Source organism: Pygocentrus nattereri, chromosome 7, assembly GCF_015220715.1.
Source record: "Pygocentrus nattereri isolate fPygNat1 chromosome 7, fPygNat1.pri, whole genome shotgun sequence".
Classification (NCBI taxonomy): Eukaryota; Metazoa; Chordata; class Actinopteri; order Characiformes; family Serrasalmidae; genus Pygocentrus; species Pygocentrus nattereri.
Window position 1 is genome coordinate 26634551 of NC_051217.1, and position 15930 is coordinate 26650480.

Consider the following 15930-nt stretch of genomic DNA (forward strand, 5'->3'; position numbering starts at 1 on the left):
TGAGCCATATATAGACTGTATTGTGCCATATAGCGACTGTATTGAGACATTTATAGACTGTATTGTGCCATATATAGACTATATTATGCCATAAACAATATTGTGCCATATAGTCTGTATTGAGCCATATATAGTCTGTATTGAGCCATATATAGACTGTATTGTGCCATATATAGACTATACTGTGCCATATAGAAACTATATTGTGCCATACAGAAGCTATATCATGCCATGTAGAAACTATATTGTGCCATGTAGAGTCTGTATTGAGCCATATATAGACTGTTTTGTGCCATATAGAAACTATATTGTGCCATATAGAGTCTGTATTGAGCCATAGTCTGTATTGAGCCATATATTGATTGTATTGTGCCATATAGAGAAAGAGAGAGAGAGTGAGAGACAGAGACAGAGACAGAGACAGAGAAGAGAGACAGAGAGACAGAGAGAGAGACAGAGAGAGAGTCTGTATTGAGCCATATATAGTCTGTTTTGAGCCATATATAGATTGTATTGTGCCATATAGAGAATGGATTGAGCCATTTATAGACTATACTGTGCCATATGTATATAAACAGTATTGTGCCATATATAGACTTCATTGTGCCATATTTAGACTGGATACACTGTATTGAGCAATAAACAGGCTTGACTGAGTTGTATAGGAATTGTATTGAGGTGTATGTAGACTGGATTGAACTTTTTATGTTGGATTGGACAATTTGTAGCCTGGATTGAGCTGTACAGACAGGATTGAGGTGTATACAGAGGGAGCAGACTGGTAATGTAAGAGTGAACATTACTGATGACCTAATCTCTATTTCATGTTGTAGATCCTGTGAGGATGAAGAGGAGGAAGGCTCTGCAGCTGGTTTCAGGCATGCTGAGTCTGTCCCTGCTTATTGTTGCTCTGGGTATCTACACCAGCACTCGCACTGAGAGCCTGAGCATCACAGGATACGCTTCAGGAGCTATTGTAAGTTAACTTCATCATGTGTAGTTCTGATAGTGTAGTGGGTAAAAGTGCCTTCTACACCATAGACTGAGGTTCAATCTCCAACTGGGTAAACACCCTACACTATACCAATAAGAGTCCTTGGGCAAGACTCCTAACACTACCTTCACATTCCTGTTTAAAAAAAAATCCAATTGTAAAAAAAGATCCAATTGTGGGTCATATCTGCCAAATGCCATAAATGTAAATGTAATTATCAACACTACTATGACCATCCTTATCACTATAATGCTCATTAACACAATCATTACTCACGTTACCATTACTGTCTGTCATCAACTTCACCATTAAAGCCATACCATTATCACAGTTTACTCTCATTTCATTACTGTCATTACCACCAACACAGTCATCACCATCACAATTATCTTGGTCAAAATAACCATCATGTTATCGCTCTAATCAAAATCACCATCATCTTCATCAATATCATATTACCTTTGTTATCACTATCATAATCACTGTTATCTTCAACACCATCACAGTTTTTATCACTGTAATTAAAACCAGCATCACAACCACCATATCAGCATTACTATAATAACAGTTTTCATCGCCAGCAGTCATTGTAATAATCACCTTAATCTTTGTCATTGCCATTGCATTTATCACCACATTATCAGCATCACCATCATTATAATTACTATTATTTTTATCACCACCAGTCATCACAACCATGATCTTCATTATCACCATCATAATCATTTGTCTTGTTGGATACACATGAGGTGCCTTCCTCAGCTACCTTAGCAGGTAGCTGTAGCCTTAGGCCAGGAGCAGATGTCATCAGGTGGTGTCCAACATTCTCTGGGTGTTTCGGCCCTAACCACGACACCCTCCAGTTGGTAGGCCAGCAGTGAGTGGCCAGCTCACTGCCCATCTACTCCCGGCTTCCAGCTTTCCTCCTCTCTCTTACTCCAAATCCAGCATGAGGCATGTTCCGCCTCCTCCCCCATCCGGCGAGCTGCTTGCTTTTTACTGTGCTCATCCATTCCTATGGCAGAAAGGAAACTCCATGCAGACCTGGCTGGAAAGCCTCTGCACCCTATCTCCACCGGGAAGACCCATGTCTGCCAGCCTCTATCGCGGCAGTCTTGGGCCAGCTGTAGGTACTTTGCAGCCTTCCTTTCGTGGGCCTCCTCACAGCCCTCCTCCCATGGTACTGTCAATTCAACCAGGATTATCTTCTGGTCCTTGGATGACCACAGCACTATATCAGGGCGGAGGGATGTTTGCACCACTTCCGGAAACTGCAACCTCCTTCCAAGATCCACCCTCATCTCCCAGGAACTTGCAGTGTGGAGAATGCTAGTTCTTTTGTTTTTGGTGGTTTGTGCGGGTCTAACTCCTTCCTTGACAAAGGTGATTGCTCTCTGTGCGGTTGTGTGGGCTGGTCTCTTCTTAACCCTCTCCCGCTCTATGGTATCTGCCAATGAGAGGAGTAATTTGTCGTGGCGCCATCTATACCGCCCCTGGGTTAAAGATGTTTTGCACTCAGACAATATATGGGCCAAGGTCCCCCTCTTGTCGCACAGCTTACAAAGCGGATCCTCTCTTAGACCCCATGTGTACAGATGTACTGGGGAGGGGAGGGTATCGTAAACCGGCTCCAACTATATCCCGCAACTTCAGGGAGCTGACCGCCTGTTCCACAGCTGCGTTGGCAGCCCACTTGCGTCCTGACCTAGTTATCATGCCATCTTGTCTGATGAGGTCATCGTTGGAGTCCCCCAGACTTAGGGCAACTCTGCATTTCGCCACCTTGTACTCCTCTACTACTGAAGACAAGGGGAGTTGCAGTTGACCAGACCTGATGTAAAGGCCCACTGATGAGAAGCTTGGGGGAATGCCTAGCCACCTTTGCAGGTGCTTGTTGATCCTTCTCTCAATGACCTCGATGGTAGTCATGGGAAACTCGTAGACTGTGAGTAGCCAAAGGATCCTGGGCAAGAGGCCGTATTGATACAGCCAGACCTTAAACTTGCCCGGAAGACTGGTCAATCTTCTTCAGCCACTCCTCGGTCTGCTTCACCGCCTCTGCAACATTGGCACCATCCGTCAGTGACACGTTAAACCACTTTCCCAGGCATTTTACTGGGTTGCCCTCGATGGGTGGGATGACCTCACCCTGGACTTGGAGACTAAACCTGCTGGTGACTCTGCCCTTCTTGATGACCATACTCCTGGACTTCCTGGCCTTGAACAGCATCCCCGCCCATGAGGCAACGCTGCCCAATGTATCCAGCACCCATCTTGCTTGGACATGCGTCACAGTGGTTACTGTGATGTCGTCCATAAATGCTCGCAGCACTGGCGGCACAATGCTAGTCTCCTGTCTAGGGCCCCGGGTTATGCCTTCTGCGGCGGATAGCAAAATGTTCATGCCAATAATAAACAAGATGGGGGAGATGGTGCACCCTGTTGGAATCCCCTTTTGGAGGTCCAGCCAGTTGGTGGTAAAGAGTGCCGATGTAAACCTGAGTTGAAATCCTGTAAGGTAGTTGGTAATCAAACCTCGGATTGCCACAGGAATGTAATAATGGTCAAGTCCTTCTTGGATCTTCTTGGATCTTCTTCATGTTATCGTTATAATTAACATCACCATAATCTTTATCAGTATCACATTATCACAACCATCACATCATCACCATCATAATCACCATTCTTTACCATCACCCTCACATTACCTTGGTTATCACCTTCATAATCACCATTAGCTTCAAAACCATCACATTTTTATTATTGTAATCATAGCCACCATTATCACCATGTAATCATCTTCATCATAATCACTATTATTTTTATTGCTGCCATCACAGACATCGTAATATTGATTACCATTATGGTCATCACTATGGCGCCTATGATTTTTATTACCATCATCATCATTATTTTTATCACTATAACACTTATCGTTGTTGTAACTGCAGTCATCATTGTGGATATCATATCAGCATCACCATCGTCATAATTACCATTATCTTCATCACCATCATCCCAGTTAAGATTATCTTCATCACCATCATCACAGTTACCATTATCTGCATCACATCATCACAGTTACCATTATCTGCATCACCATCATCACAGTTAAGATGATCATCATCACCATCATCAGTTACCATTATCTTCATCACCATCATCACAAATACCATTATCTTCATCACCATCATAGTTACCATTATCTGCATCACATTATAACAGTTACCATTATCTTCACCACCATCATCACAGTTACCATTATCTTCATCGCCATCAACACAGTTATCATTATCTTCATCGCCGTCAACACAGTGACCATTATCTTCATCACCATCATCACAGTTACCATTATCTTCATCACCATCATCACAGTGACCATTATCTTAAATGATTATTATCTACCATTATCTTCACAGCTACCATTATCTTCATCACCATCACCACAGTTACCATTGTCTTCACAGTTACCATTATCTTCATCACCATCATCACAGTTACCATGATCTTCATCACCATCCTCACAGTTAAGAATATCTTCATCATCATCATCATCATCACAGTTACCATTATCTTCATCGCCATCATCACAGTTACAATTATCTTTATCTTAAATGATTATTATTATTCTTGTAAGTCGCACTGGATAAAAGCGTCTGCTAAATGCTGTAAATGTACATCTTCATCTCCATCATCACAATTAAGATTATCTTCATTGCCGTCATCACAGTTACTATTATCGTCATCGCCATCATCACAATTACCATTATCTTCATCACCATCATCCGTTACCATTATCTTCATCACCATCATCACAGTTACCATTATCTTAACTGATTATCATTATTATTCTTGTAAGTTGCTCTGGATAAGAGCGTCTGCTAAATGCTGTAAATGTAAATCTATATCACCATCATCACAGTTACCATTATCTTCATCAGCATCATCACAGTTACCATTATCTTAACTGATTATCATTATTAATCTTGTAAGTCAATGTGGATAAGAGCATCTGCTAAATGCTGTAAATGTAAATCTTCATCGCCATCATCACAGTTAAGATTATCTTTATTGCCATCATTACAGTTACCATTATCCTTATCGCTATCATTAAAGTTACCATTATCTTCATCACCATCATCACAGTTACAATTATCTTTATCTTAAATGATTATTATTATTCTTGTAAGTCGCACTGGATAAAAGCGTCTGCTAAATGCTGTAAATGTACATCTTCATCTCCATCATCACAATTAAGATTATCTTCATTGCCGTCATCACAGTTACTATTATCGTCATCGCCATCATCACAATTACCATTATCTTCATCACCATCATCCGTTACCATTATCTTCATCACCATCATCACAGTTACCATGATCTTAACTGATTATCATTATTATTCTTGTAAGTCGCTCTGGATAAGAGCGTCTGCTAAATGCTGTAAATGTAAATCTATATCACCATCATCACAGTTACCATTATCTTCATCAGCATCATCACAGTTACCATTATCTTAACTGATTATCATTATTAATCTTGTAAGTCAATGTGGATAAGAGCATCTGCTAAATGCTGTAAATGTAAATCTTCATCGCCATCATCACAGTTAAGATTATCTTTATTGCCATCATTACAGTTACCATTATCCTTATCGCTATCATTAAAGTTACCATTATCTTCATCACCATCATCACAGTTAAGATTATCTTCCTCACCATCATCAGTTACCATTATCTTAAATGATTATCATTATTATTCTTGTAAGTCGCTCTGTATAAGAGCGTCTGCTAAATGCTGTAAATGTAAATCTATATCACCATAATCACAGTTACCATTATCTTCATCACCATCATCACAGTTAAGATTATCTTCATCACCATCATCACAGTTACCATTATCTTCATCGCTATCATCAAAGCTACCATTATCTTCATCACCATCATCACAGTTACCATTACCTTAATCGCCATAATCACATTTTCTTCAGCGCCATCATCATAGTTACCATTATCTGCATGACATTATGACAGTTACCATTACCTTCATCACCATCATCATAGTTACCATTGTCTTCATCACCATCATCACAGTTATGATCACAGTTACATTATCTTCATCACCATCATCACAGTTACCATTACCTTCATCACCATCATCACACATACCATTATCTTCATCACCGTCAACACAATTACCATTATCTTCATCACCATCATCATAGTTACCATTATCTGCATCACATTATGACAGTTACCCTTACCTTCATCACCATAATCACAGTTACCATTATCTTCATCACCATCATCACAGTTAAGATTATCTTCATCACCATCATCACAGTTACCATTATCTTCATCGCTATCATCAAAGCTACCATTATCTTCATCACCATCATCACAGTTACCATTACCTTAATCGCCATAATCACATTTTCTTCAGCGCCATCATCATAGTTACCATTATCTGCATGACATTATGACAGTTACCATTACCTTCATCACCATCATCATAGTTACCATTGTCTTCATCACCATCATCACAGTTATGATCACAGTTACATTATCTTCATCACCATCATCACAGTTACCATTACCTTCATCACCATCATCACACATACCATTATCTTCATCACCGTCAACACAATTACCATTATCTTCATCACCATCATCATAGTTACCATTATCTGCATCACATTATGACAGTTACCCTTACCTTCATCACCATCATCACAGATACCATTATCTTCATCGCCATCATCAGTTACCATCATCTTCATCACCATCAGCACAGTTACAATACCTTCATCACCATCATAAAAGTTACCATTATCTGCATCACCATCATCACACTGCACTTTGAGAGGTTAATTTGACTGTTCCTGAGTGATTTGACTCTCAGGGTTTATGATAAATCTACTATCATACTAACATGAAACTTCAGGACTGTTTTCATCACTGCTCCATCTAAATCACTCAAATTGCGTTTCATTTAGTGTCAGAGCAGTATTCAGTGTGGGGAGGGGTACGTTAATGAGAGATGACTTTTGTGGGAAAAGTCTGTTAAGCTCAGAAGTTCTGGCTGTTCATTATTCATTGAAAACCACAAACCATTATAGAATCCGGCTGGAGCTCTGGTTCAGTGTAACGGTAACTCTGCTGACCATCTGTAAGTCTATCTACAGAACCGCCCTGAGAAAACAGAACCCTTTCAACTTAATGTAGTTCTGCCACATAATTCCTCTCATACACAGCAGAGTCTGCATGTACAGGACGCTTCTGCAATTAATGTATTGAGTTTGTAGGTTATTCGTTCTCATGGAAACAAGAAGAACATTTATACTCATAAATGATCTCCTGTGATTTTCTCCATAGACGCTGACCATCCAGAGGAAAATAAACTATGGCATATCAATATGTTTATGATGCGCACACAATGTTCCTGAAATTAATATGACAAAATCTTTTCAAAACATGTCAAATTATGTTAATCTGATGAGCATCAATATTAGCAATGAGTGCTGGTTCTGCTGAAATGAACTCAGTTTCACTGCATACAATAAGTAAGTCGTCTATTAAGCTTTAAACAGGTTTAAATATTTTCAGATTGGTTGTAATTTTCTCAGATGCATGATTTATGATTTTAAAAATTCAGAAAGATCATGTTGACAGCTTTATACATCAAATCAGCTCTGTAGTGGCACATTTCAGGGTAAGCATTCCAAAAGTAGCCCGGCTCTCAGCCCCCCTCAGCTCAGTCCTCTCTACTCTGACATTTGAAATGAATTTAGACCTACTCAGAGACATCATATCAGACTATCATCATTTCATACTTCATACATCATTTCATGCTGGAGGTTCGTCTGCGAGCCAAGTCAGTTACAGAGTGTTTGCCAGAAAGTGTTTCTGCTGGAGTTCATTGTTGTAAATCACACAGATCTGTTTCCTCTGCTGGAGTATTGAGACGTTCAGATACAGAGAAGAACACAAGTCGCTTAACCACAGTCGAGCTGGGAAATCGGTACAAACCCTCTTAACCTCTCTTGTGAGAGAGAAGCGCTAAATAGGCCAGATAGGACCAGCACTGAGGAGTAAACCCTGAATGTTAAACCGCTCATGCGCTAAAACCAAACTTACAACCTTACCTTACAACACCCAAACCCTGAAACCTTAAAACCATAAGTGAGTGTTAACTCAACATTAAACCCGTGATCTATTAACCCCTAAAATGCTAACCTAACCCTAAAACCTTAGCCCTAAACCTTTAAACTGGAAATCCATCCCTACAATCCTGGCCATAAAACCCTAAAACCCTTTTAAAAACACTAAACCCTAAAACCTTAACCCTAAAGCCACTAAACCCTAAAACCTTAACCCTAAAAACACTAAACACTAAAATTTTAACCCTAAAACCACTAAACCCGAAAAGCCTTAAACCTGAAACCCTACGCCCTAAAACCTCAAGCCTAAAAATACTAAACCCTAATCCCCTAAAGTTCTAAAACCCCAACCTAAACCCTAAACCCCAACTTCAGCTCTAAAAGACGCAGCTGAAGCAGGAGGATGTTTCAGAACTCAAACCATAAACAACAATGGAGAATAAATAGATCAGAGTTCAGAGAATCAGCGGAGCTGCTGAGGTTCCTCTGAGTTCTGCGCCGCTCAGTGAAGATGAGGGTCTCTGCTGAAGCTACGACTGTCATTCATCATTCAGATGAGCAGAAGCAGAGAGTGTTTTATTCTCATCAGAGCAGTCAGAACGGTCAGAGCAGTCAGCGCGGAGCTGCTTTGTAACATGCTTGTTTCGGCTGTTTGTTGTTTGCAGTTGGCGTTTGGCTCCTTCTTGGGCGTGCTGGGACTGTGCTTGGAGGAAAACCGTAAACAGCTGGTAAACGCAGTCCTGTTGTTTCCTCTCTCTTCACGCTTGGCTTCTGGCTTCGCTCTCTGTTCTTGATTCCTTCTTCATACGAACCTGATCTGCCTTTCATTTCTCGCTCTGCGGTGTCAGGTTTCAGGGTGGAAAGGCCTGTTTTTCTCCTTTTATCCACTTTTCTCTACTTATTCACCACATTTGGTCCACCATATGTCCAACTCTGCACACAGTCTCTGAGTTACGGTGGTGGGTCACATTTGCTGAAGTATTGCAGCATTTGAATTAGAGATGATTAATTAATGCTGCAGACGAGTGTTAGTGTCCTCCTCTGAGCGTGTTGAGCTCCAATGATATGCAGCAGTAGCGCCATGTGCTGCCATCTCATTCCCAGCTTGGTAGTGTGAAAAAAGATGGCTTTTTAAGGGTTTTTTAATAAGGAAAATGGTTCTATATAGAGCCATGAACAATGAAAGAACCCCTTTGCATGATTAAAGAATTCTTTACATCTTACATAGAAAAGGGTTCTATATTGCACCTAAAGGGGTTCTTCTATTGTTGCAAGCTTGACCTCACAACCCTTTTGGGTGCTGAATAGGTTCTATAAAAATTAAAAATAAAAAAACCATCTACAGCACATTCTCCATCAATCTGAAGGACCCTTTCATGATGCAAAGAACCCTTTTCTTCAAGCAAAGGGTTCTTTCTGTGTTCATGGTTCTATACAGAACCTTTGTGAAAAGGGTTCTATATGGCACCCAAGAGGGTTCCTCTACTGTTACATGCTTCACATTGAAGAAGAACCCTGTTAGGTGGCATATTCAATTTCTATATAGAATCTACAGCACGTTCTTAATCAATCTGAAGAACGATTTCATTATGCAAAGAACCCTTTAACCCTTTAATTACGCTTGAATAACCATCTTTATTAAGAGTGTATCATACAGGCAGAACACAAACTGGCAATAAAAATTTGGTGAAACTTAAAAACAACTCAGTACTGCAGAAAAGTCATAGACCTTCATGTGTTTAATTTCTAGTCTAACTGCTAATTAAGTTCAAGTTATTCATTTCACAGCAGCAGAAAAAACAGCAGAAAATGTATTCAACAGAAAATTACACTCAGCATCTCCCTCTAATCTCAGCTGTGTGAGGGTCAGTGAGCCTATCTCCCTTCATTCCAGCTTCCATTCTTCTCAGGAGCCTCCACTTCCAGCCTCACTGAAGTAATCAAACTCATTCAGTGGTGTTGAGGTCTGGACTCTGGGGTGGTCAGTCCATCGTTCAGCTTCTTTGTTTGATGTGTCCATCTCTTTTTCTCAGTGAGTTTCTTCTTGATCAGCTACACATCCTTTCAGACCCACAGCACTGAGTGGTCTTCTCACAGAGGAAGGACCTGTGGATGTTTTCAGATCTGAAGCAGCTTGATTTTCTCCTCTCTCTCACAGATCAAAGCTTTCAGTGCTGTTTATCTAATGGGGGCAGTTTTGGGGTTGACCAGCTCTTCCAGGTGATTGTTAGGAGCCACATTTTCTCTGGTGCTTTGAATCAGTCTATTAAGATAAATGCCATGTTTGAAAAATTGAGCACAGCACCAGTTCAGACAGTGAAGCTCAGCTCACAGTTCGAAAGCACCAGCTGTTCTCAGCTGATATCAAACAGCCGACAGCTCAGCTGATCATTTGTCACACACTTCTTTAAGCTGCTCACCCCACCCATTCTCACTGCTTTCTCTACAAGCCAATTTTCAAACTGGCTGGTGGTTTGCCTGGTATGTTTGTTTTGGAAAGGGCAACAAAATATTTGATGACTTGATCCTGACTGAACTCTAATATCTAATCTCCCCACAAACATCTGCTAAAAATGAAGAACTCATACACTGTAGAAATGGTTGATCTGTTCCACCTGAAAAAATACTTCATGTGAAAACAAGAAAACAAACTAGTTCCATCACTAAACCGCTTAGTCCAGCCAGGTCGAGGAAGCAGCTGGGAGAGCAGAGAATCCCAGATGACCCTGTTCACCCACAACTTTCTCCTGAGCTGCTACCTGGCCAGCTTGGAGATATAAACCTTCCAGGGGTCCTATGACAACCTCAGGTCTTCATACCAGCCATGCCTGGTAAACTTCCAACAAGAGGCGTCCAGGGGAGCCTCCTAATCAGACACCTGACCCACCTCAACTGGCTCCTCTCCAGCCCCCTCATTTCAGCTGCTTATATTCGTGATCTCGTTCTTTTCAAGATTCAAGAGTTTTATTGTCATGTGCACAGCAGAACAGGCAGTTGCACTGTACAATGAAATTCTTACTTTGCTGTTCCTCCATTCACCACATATACTCTTAAGTGAATAAAAAAGAAAATATAAGAATAACTCTAAAAAGCAGTAGTAAAAAGTAAAGTCAGGTCAGCCAGGGTTGAGGACCTCGAAGCGAGCATAAAACTCATTTAGCTCATCAGGTAGTGTGGTGTGGTGTGTAACCACCCTGCTCGTCTGCTGGTAGTGGGTGATGTGCTGTAGTCCTTGCCACATGTGCCGGGAGTCCGTGGTGGTGTAGTAGCCCTCCAGCTTCAGCCTGTACTCTTGGCCTCTTAGATAGATCTACGCAGGCCATATCTGGACCTTTTGTAGTCTTCAGCATTGCCTGAGGGAAATGCAGCATGGCGGGCACGTAGCATGGACTGAACTTCACCATTTAACCAGGGTTTCTGGTTGGGGTATTTTCTGCAGCTCCTTGTAGGGACAATGCATTCAATGTGTAGCCCATTGCCCCAGAAGCATAGTCCTCTAGATCAACAGTACAGTCCTCATTCATAGCAGCAGTTTTGAACACATCCCAGTCTGTACTGTCGAAGCAGTCCTGAAGCACTAAGTCAGTTTCTTCATTCCACACTTTGATAGTTTTACTCACTGGAAGTGCTTGCTTGAGGAGTTGTCTGTAGAATGTGCACAGAGCTGAACTCTTTAGGCAGATAAAAGGCTCTGCACTTCACCATCAGCAGCTCTAAGTCTGAACAATGTTTTTCAACAGACTTTACGTCCATACACCACCTGTTGTTCATGTAGATGCAGACACCGCCGCCTTTGTTCTTCCCCGATGCTGCTGTGCGGCCCCTGCGCTGGTTGGAGTGCGTTTCCAGCTGGATCGCCGAATCTGGCGTGCTGTCCGAGAGCCAGGTCTCTGTGAGGATAAGAACACAGCACTCTCTGATCTCACGCTGAGTTGTTATTCTGGTCCTCAGCTCATCCAGCTTGTTTTCGAGGGAGCGAACATTAGCTAGCAGCAGGCTAGGTAGCGGTGGTCGTGTAGCCCTAGCCTTCAGCCTAGCATGGAGCCCACCCCTGGCAACATGGCGCCCCCCGAGGCAGACGTGTTTGCTCGCTCTGCTCAAGAATGCCGGCTTTTTCTTCTTTTTCTGTGCATTAATCCTCTCTCTACAGTGCACAAGTGCCAGGCACTTTTAACCTATAACAGACAATCTCTGCTGGACATCGCAAAAGACAACAAACATGGATTTAGCGACTTTATTCCGCCAGAGCTACAACCCATTGTCCGCTCCCGCAGCCACCACCACCACCACCCAGACCTACTGACCGCAAGTGAGAGTGCTTCAGAGGCGGCGACGCAAGCGAGGCAAGAGGGGAGGGCTGCATGCTAGGCTAAAGGCTCGCGCTAACTGACCACCAGTGCCTAGCCTCTTGCTAGCTAACGTGCGGTCATTGGAGAACAAGCTGGACGAGCTGAGAGCTAGGATAACATCTCAGCGGGAAACAAGAGAGTGCTGCGCTCTAATGTTCACTGAAACCTGGCTCTCAGACAGAGTACCGGACTGCGCTATCCAGCTAGAGACTCACTCTGTGCATCGTGGAGATCGTACGGCAGCCTCAGGTAAGGCTAAGGGTGGAGGTGTGTGTGTGTTCGTAAACAACGCGTGGTGTAGAGACATACGGACTGTTTATAAGCACTGCTCACCAGACCTGGAGTTTCTGCTGTTAAAATGTCGTCCCTATTATCTACCAAGGGAATTCTGTGCTGTGTTTTTAACAACTGTTTATATAAATCCGCGGGCTAACTCTGCGGCAGCGCTTGGTAAACTCCATGACGTCATCAGCGCATTAGAGACGGCTCACCCTGATGCCGTGTTTATCATTGCCGGTGATTTCAACCAGTGCAACTTATGGACTGTATTTCCGAAATACTTCCAACACGTGGACGTTCCAACCCCTGACAAAAACATCCTGGATCATGTGTACAGTAATGTACGCCTGCACCCCGCCCCCACTTAGGACTCTCAGACCACATCTCCTTGTTCATGTACCCGGCTTACAGACAAAGACTGAAACAAACAAATCCGGTTACCAAAACAGTTCAAGTATGGTCTCCGGAGACTGAGAGCATACTGCAGGACTGCTTTTCTATGACAGACTGGGATGTGTTTAAAGCTGCAGCCACTATGGAGGACTCTTCTGTCAGCATTCAGGAATATGCTGAACATGTGTCTGGTTACATCAGCATGTGTGTGGAGAACATCGTGCCCACCACACAAGTGAAGAGGTTTCCTAACCAGAAGCCCTCTCTCGCTCTCTTGCATACAGATCAGGCAATGAGACAGAATACAAAGCTGCAAAGTACAAACTGAGGAAAGTCATCACAGCAGCCAAGAGGCAGTACAGGAAGAAACGGGATGGCTTCTACTCCACTGCTGACTCCAGGCAGATGTGGCAAGGCCACATCACACATCACAGACTACAGGACTATCACCATCAACATCAGCTCCACAGACAGCCTACCAGACGACCTCAACACCTTCTACACCCGTTTCGAAACCTCCAGCACTAGCACCGGGAGGTTCACACACACACAGCCCACACAACCCCTGCCCCCCCTCTGTCAGTATCAACAGGCCAGGTCTGCAGAGCTCTGAGAAAGATCAACCCCCGCAAGGCACCAGGACCAGACAAGATTCCTGGGCGGGCCCTCAGAGCATGTGCGAACGAGCTGGCTAATGTACTGACCTCCATTTTCAATCTCTCTCTCAGCCAGAGCATTGTTCCCACCTGCGACAAAAGGACAGTCATTGTCCCCATCCATAAGAAGAGCCCCCCCACCTGCCTGAATGATTACAGACCAGTAGCACTGAGAGGTGGTGCTGGCCCACATCCAAGTCAGCATACCGGACACGCTGGACCCCCTGCAGTACGCCTACCGTCACAACAGATCCACCTTGGACGCAGTCGCTGCTGCCCTTCACGACTCCCTCTCCCACCTGGAAAACAAAGACTCCTACATCAGGATGCTCTTTGTTGACTACAGCTCAGCCTTCAATACAGTCATCCTACACAAATCTCACTGATCCTCAGCAACTTCTACAACTGCGTCATTGAGAGCCTCCTGACCAGCTGCATCACCGTGTAATACGGCAGCTTGACCATGATGGACCGTAAATGCCTACAGAGAGTGGTGAAGATTGCAGAGAAGATCACCAATTCTCCACTGCACTCTCTGCAGAACATTTACAACCATAGAGTCCAAAGGAAGGCTGCCTCCATCATCAAAGACCCCACCCACCCCCAGCACGGACTGTTCAAACCTCTGCCTTCAGGCCGGAGGTATAGGAGTATGATGTGCAAGACCGCCAGACTAAAGAACTCCTTCTTCCCCACCGCAATCAGAGTTCAGTTGTAAATTTAAAAACCTCTATCAGTAGCCTATATTTAGTATGTTATTTCTTGATTAATATATATCCATCCATCCATCCATCCATCCATCATCTTCCGCTTCTCCGGGGTTCGGGTTGCGGGGGCAGCATCCTGAGCAATGAAGCCCAGACCTCCCTTTCCCCAGCCACTTCCACTAGCTCCCTGGCCAGCTGGGCGATATAGTCACGCCAGCGTGTCCTGGGTCTTCCCCGGGGTCTCCTCCCAGGTGGACTTGCCTGTGACACCTCCCAAGGGAGGCGTCCAGGAGGCATCCTAACCAGATGCCCGAACCACCTCAACTGGCTCCTCTCGACGTGAAGAAGCAGCGGCTCTACTCCGAGTCCCTCCCGGATGACCGAACTTCTCACCCTATCTCTAAGGGAGAGTCCAGCCACCCTGCGGAGGAAACTCATTTCGGCCATTTGTATTCGCGATCTCGTTCTTTCGGTCATTACCCAAAGCTCATGACCATAGGTGAGGGTGAGAACGTAGATCGACCAGTAAATCGAGAGCCTTGCCTTATGGCTCAGCTCTTTCTTTACCACAACAGACCAGTAAAGAGCCCGCATCACTGCTGACCCAGCACCAATCCGCCTGTCAATCTCCCGCTCCCTTGTACCATCACTCGTGAACAAGACCCCGAGATACTTAAACTCCTCCACTTGAGGCAAGAGCTCATCCCCGACCCAGAAAGGGCTCTCCACCCTTTCCCACGTGAGAACCATGGCCTCGGATTTGGAGGTACTGATCCTCATCCCGGCCGCTTCACACTTCACACAAAATAAATACTAAAGTTAAAATAAGTAATAAATAGCGTCGGTTGCAGGAGGAGCACGCAAAGACGTCTGCCACGGTGGGCGCCATCTTGCCATGGTCATCACCCAAAGCTCATGACCATAGGTCATGACCATCATGACCATTGCATTATGGCTCAGCTCCCTCTTCACCACTACAGTCTGGTACAGTGACCGCATTACTGCTGCTTGTCCCAGCCTGCGGCCCTCTTCCTATCACTTGTCAACAAGACCCCGAGATACTTAAACTCCTCCACCTGGGGCAGCTCCTCTCCCCTCACCTGGGGCAGCTCCTGCCATCCTTTTCTGGGCGAGGACCATGGACTCAGACTCGGAGGGACTTGTTTTTATACAAACTAAGTAATGATTTAACAACGGTATCTTTCAAAGGAATATTGTGAGTTGAATAAAATTTCTGTTGCTTGTTGCCACGTGAAATGCTTTTTAGGTTGAACAAACAGCTGTTTTTACAGGTGTACTTGATGGTTGTTTTGTCTGGACTTTACTCTGTAAAATGTCTCGTCAGATCAGACAAAAAAAAAAAATCACATGTAGTGACAGGAAATTGAGCTTC

General features: G+C 43.6%; 1 protein-coding gene across 2 annotated transcripts in view; it reads left to right on the plus strand.

Moving 5' to 3' along the window:
• Positions 1-15930, plus strand: part of LOC108414026 (transmembrane protein 255B) — an 84136-nt gene that overhangs the window by 4975 nt on the left and 63231 nt on the right. For both annotated transcript variants that reach the window (XM_037539761.1, XM_037539760.1), the window contains exons 2-3: positions 834-976; positions 8819-8881. In XM_037539761.1, the coding sequence (XP_037395658.1) occupies positions 834-976; positions 8819-8881 (206 nt within the window). The remainder of the gene's footprint in view (positions 1-833; positions 977-8818; positions 8882-15930) is intronic.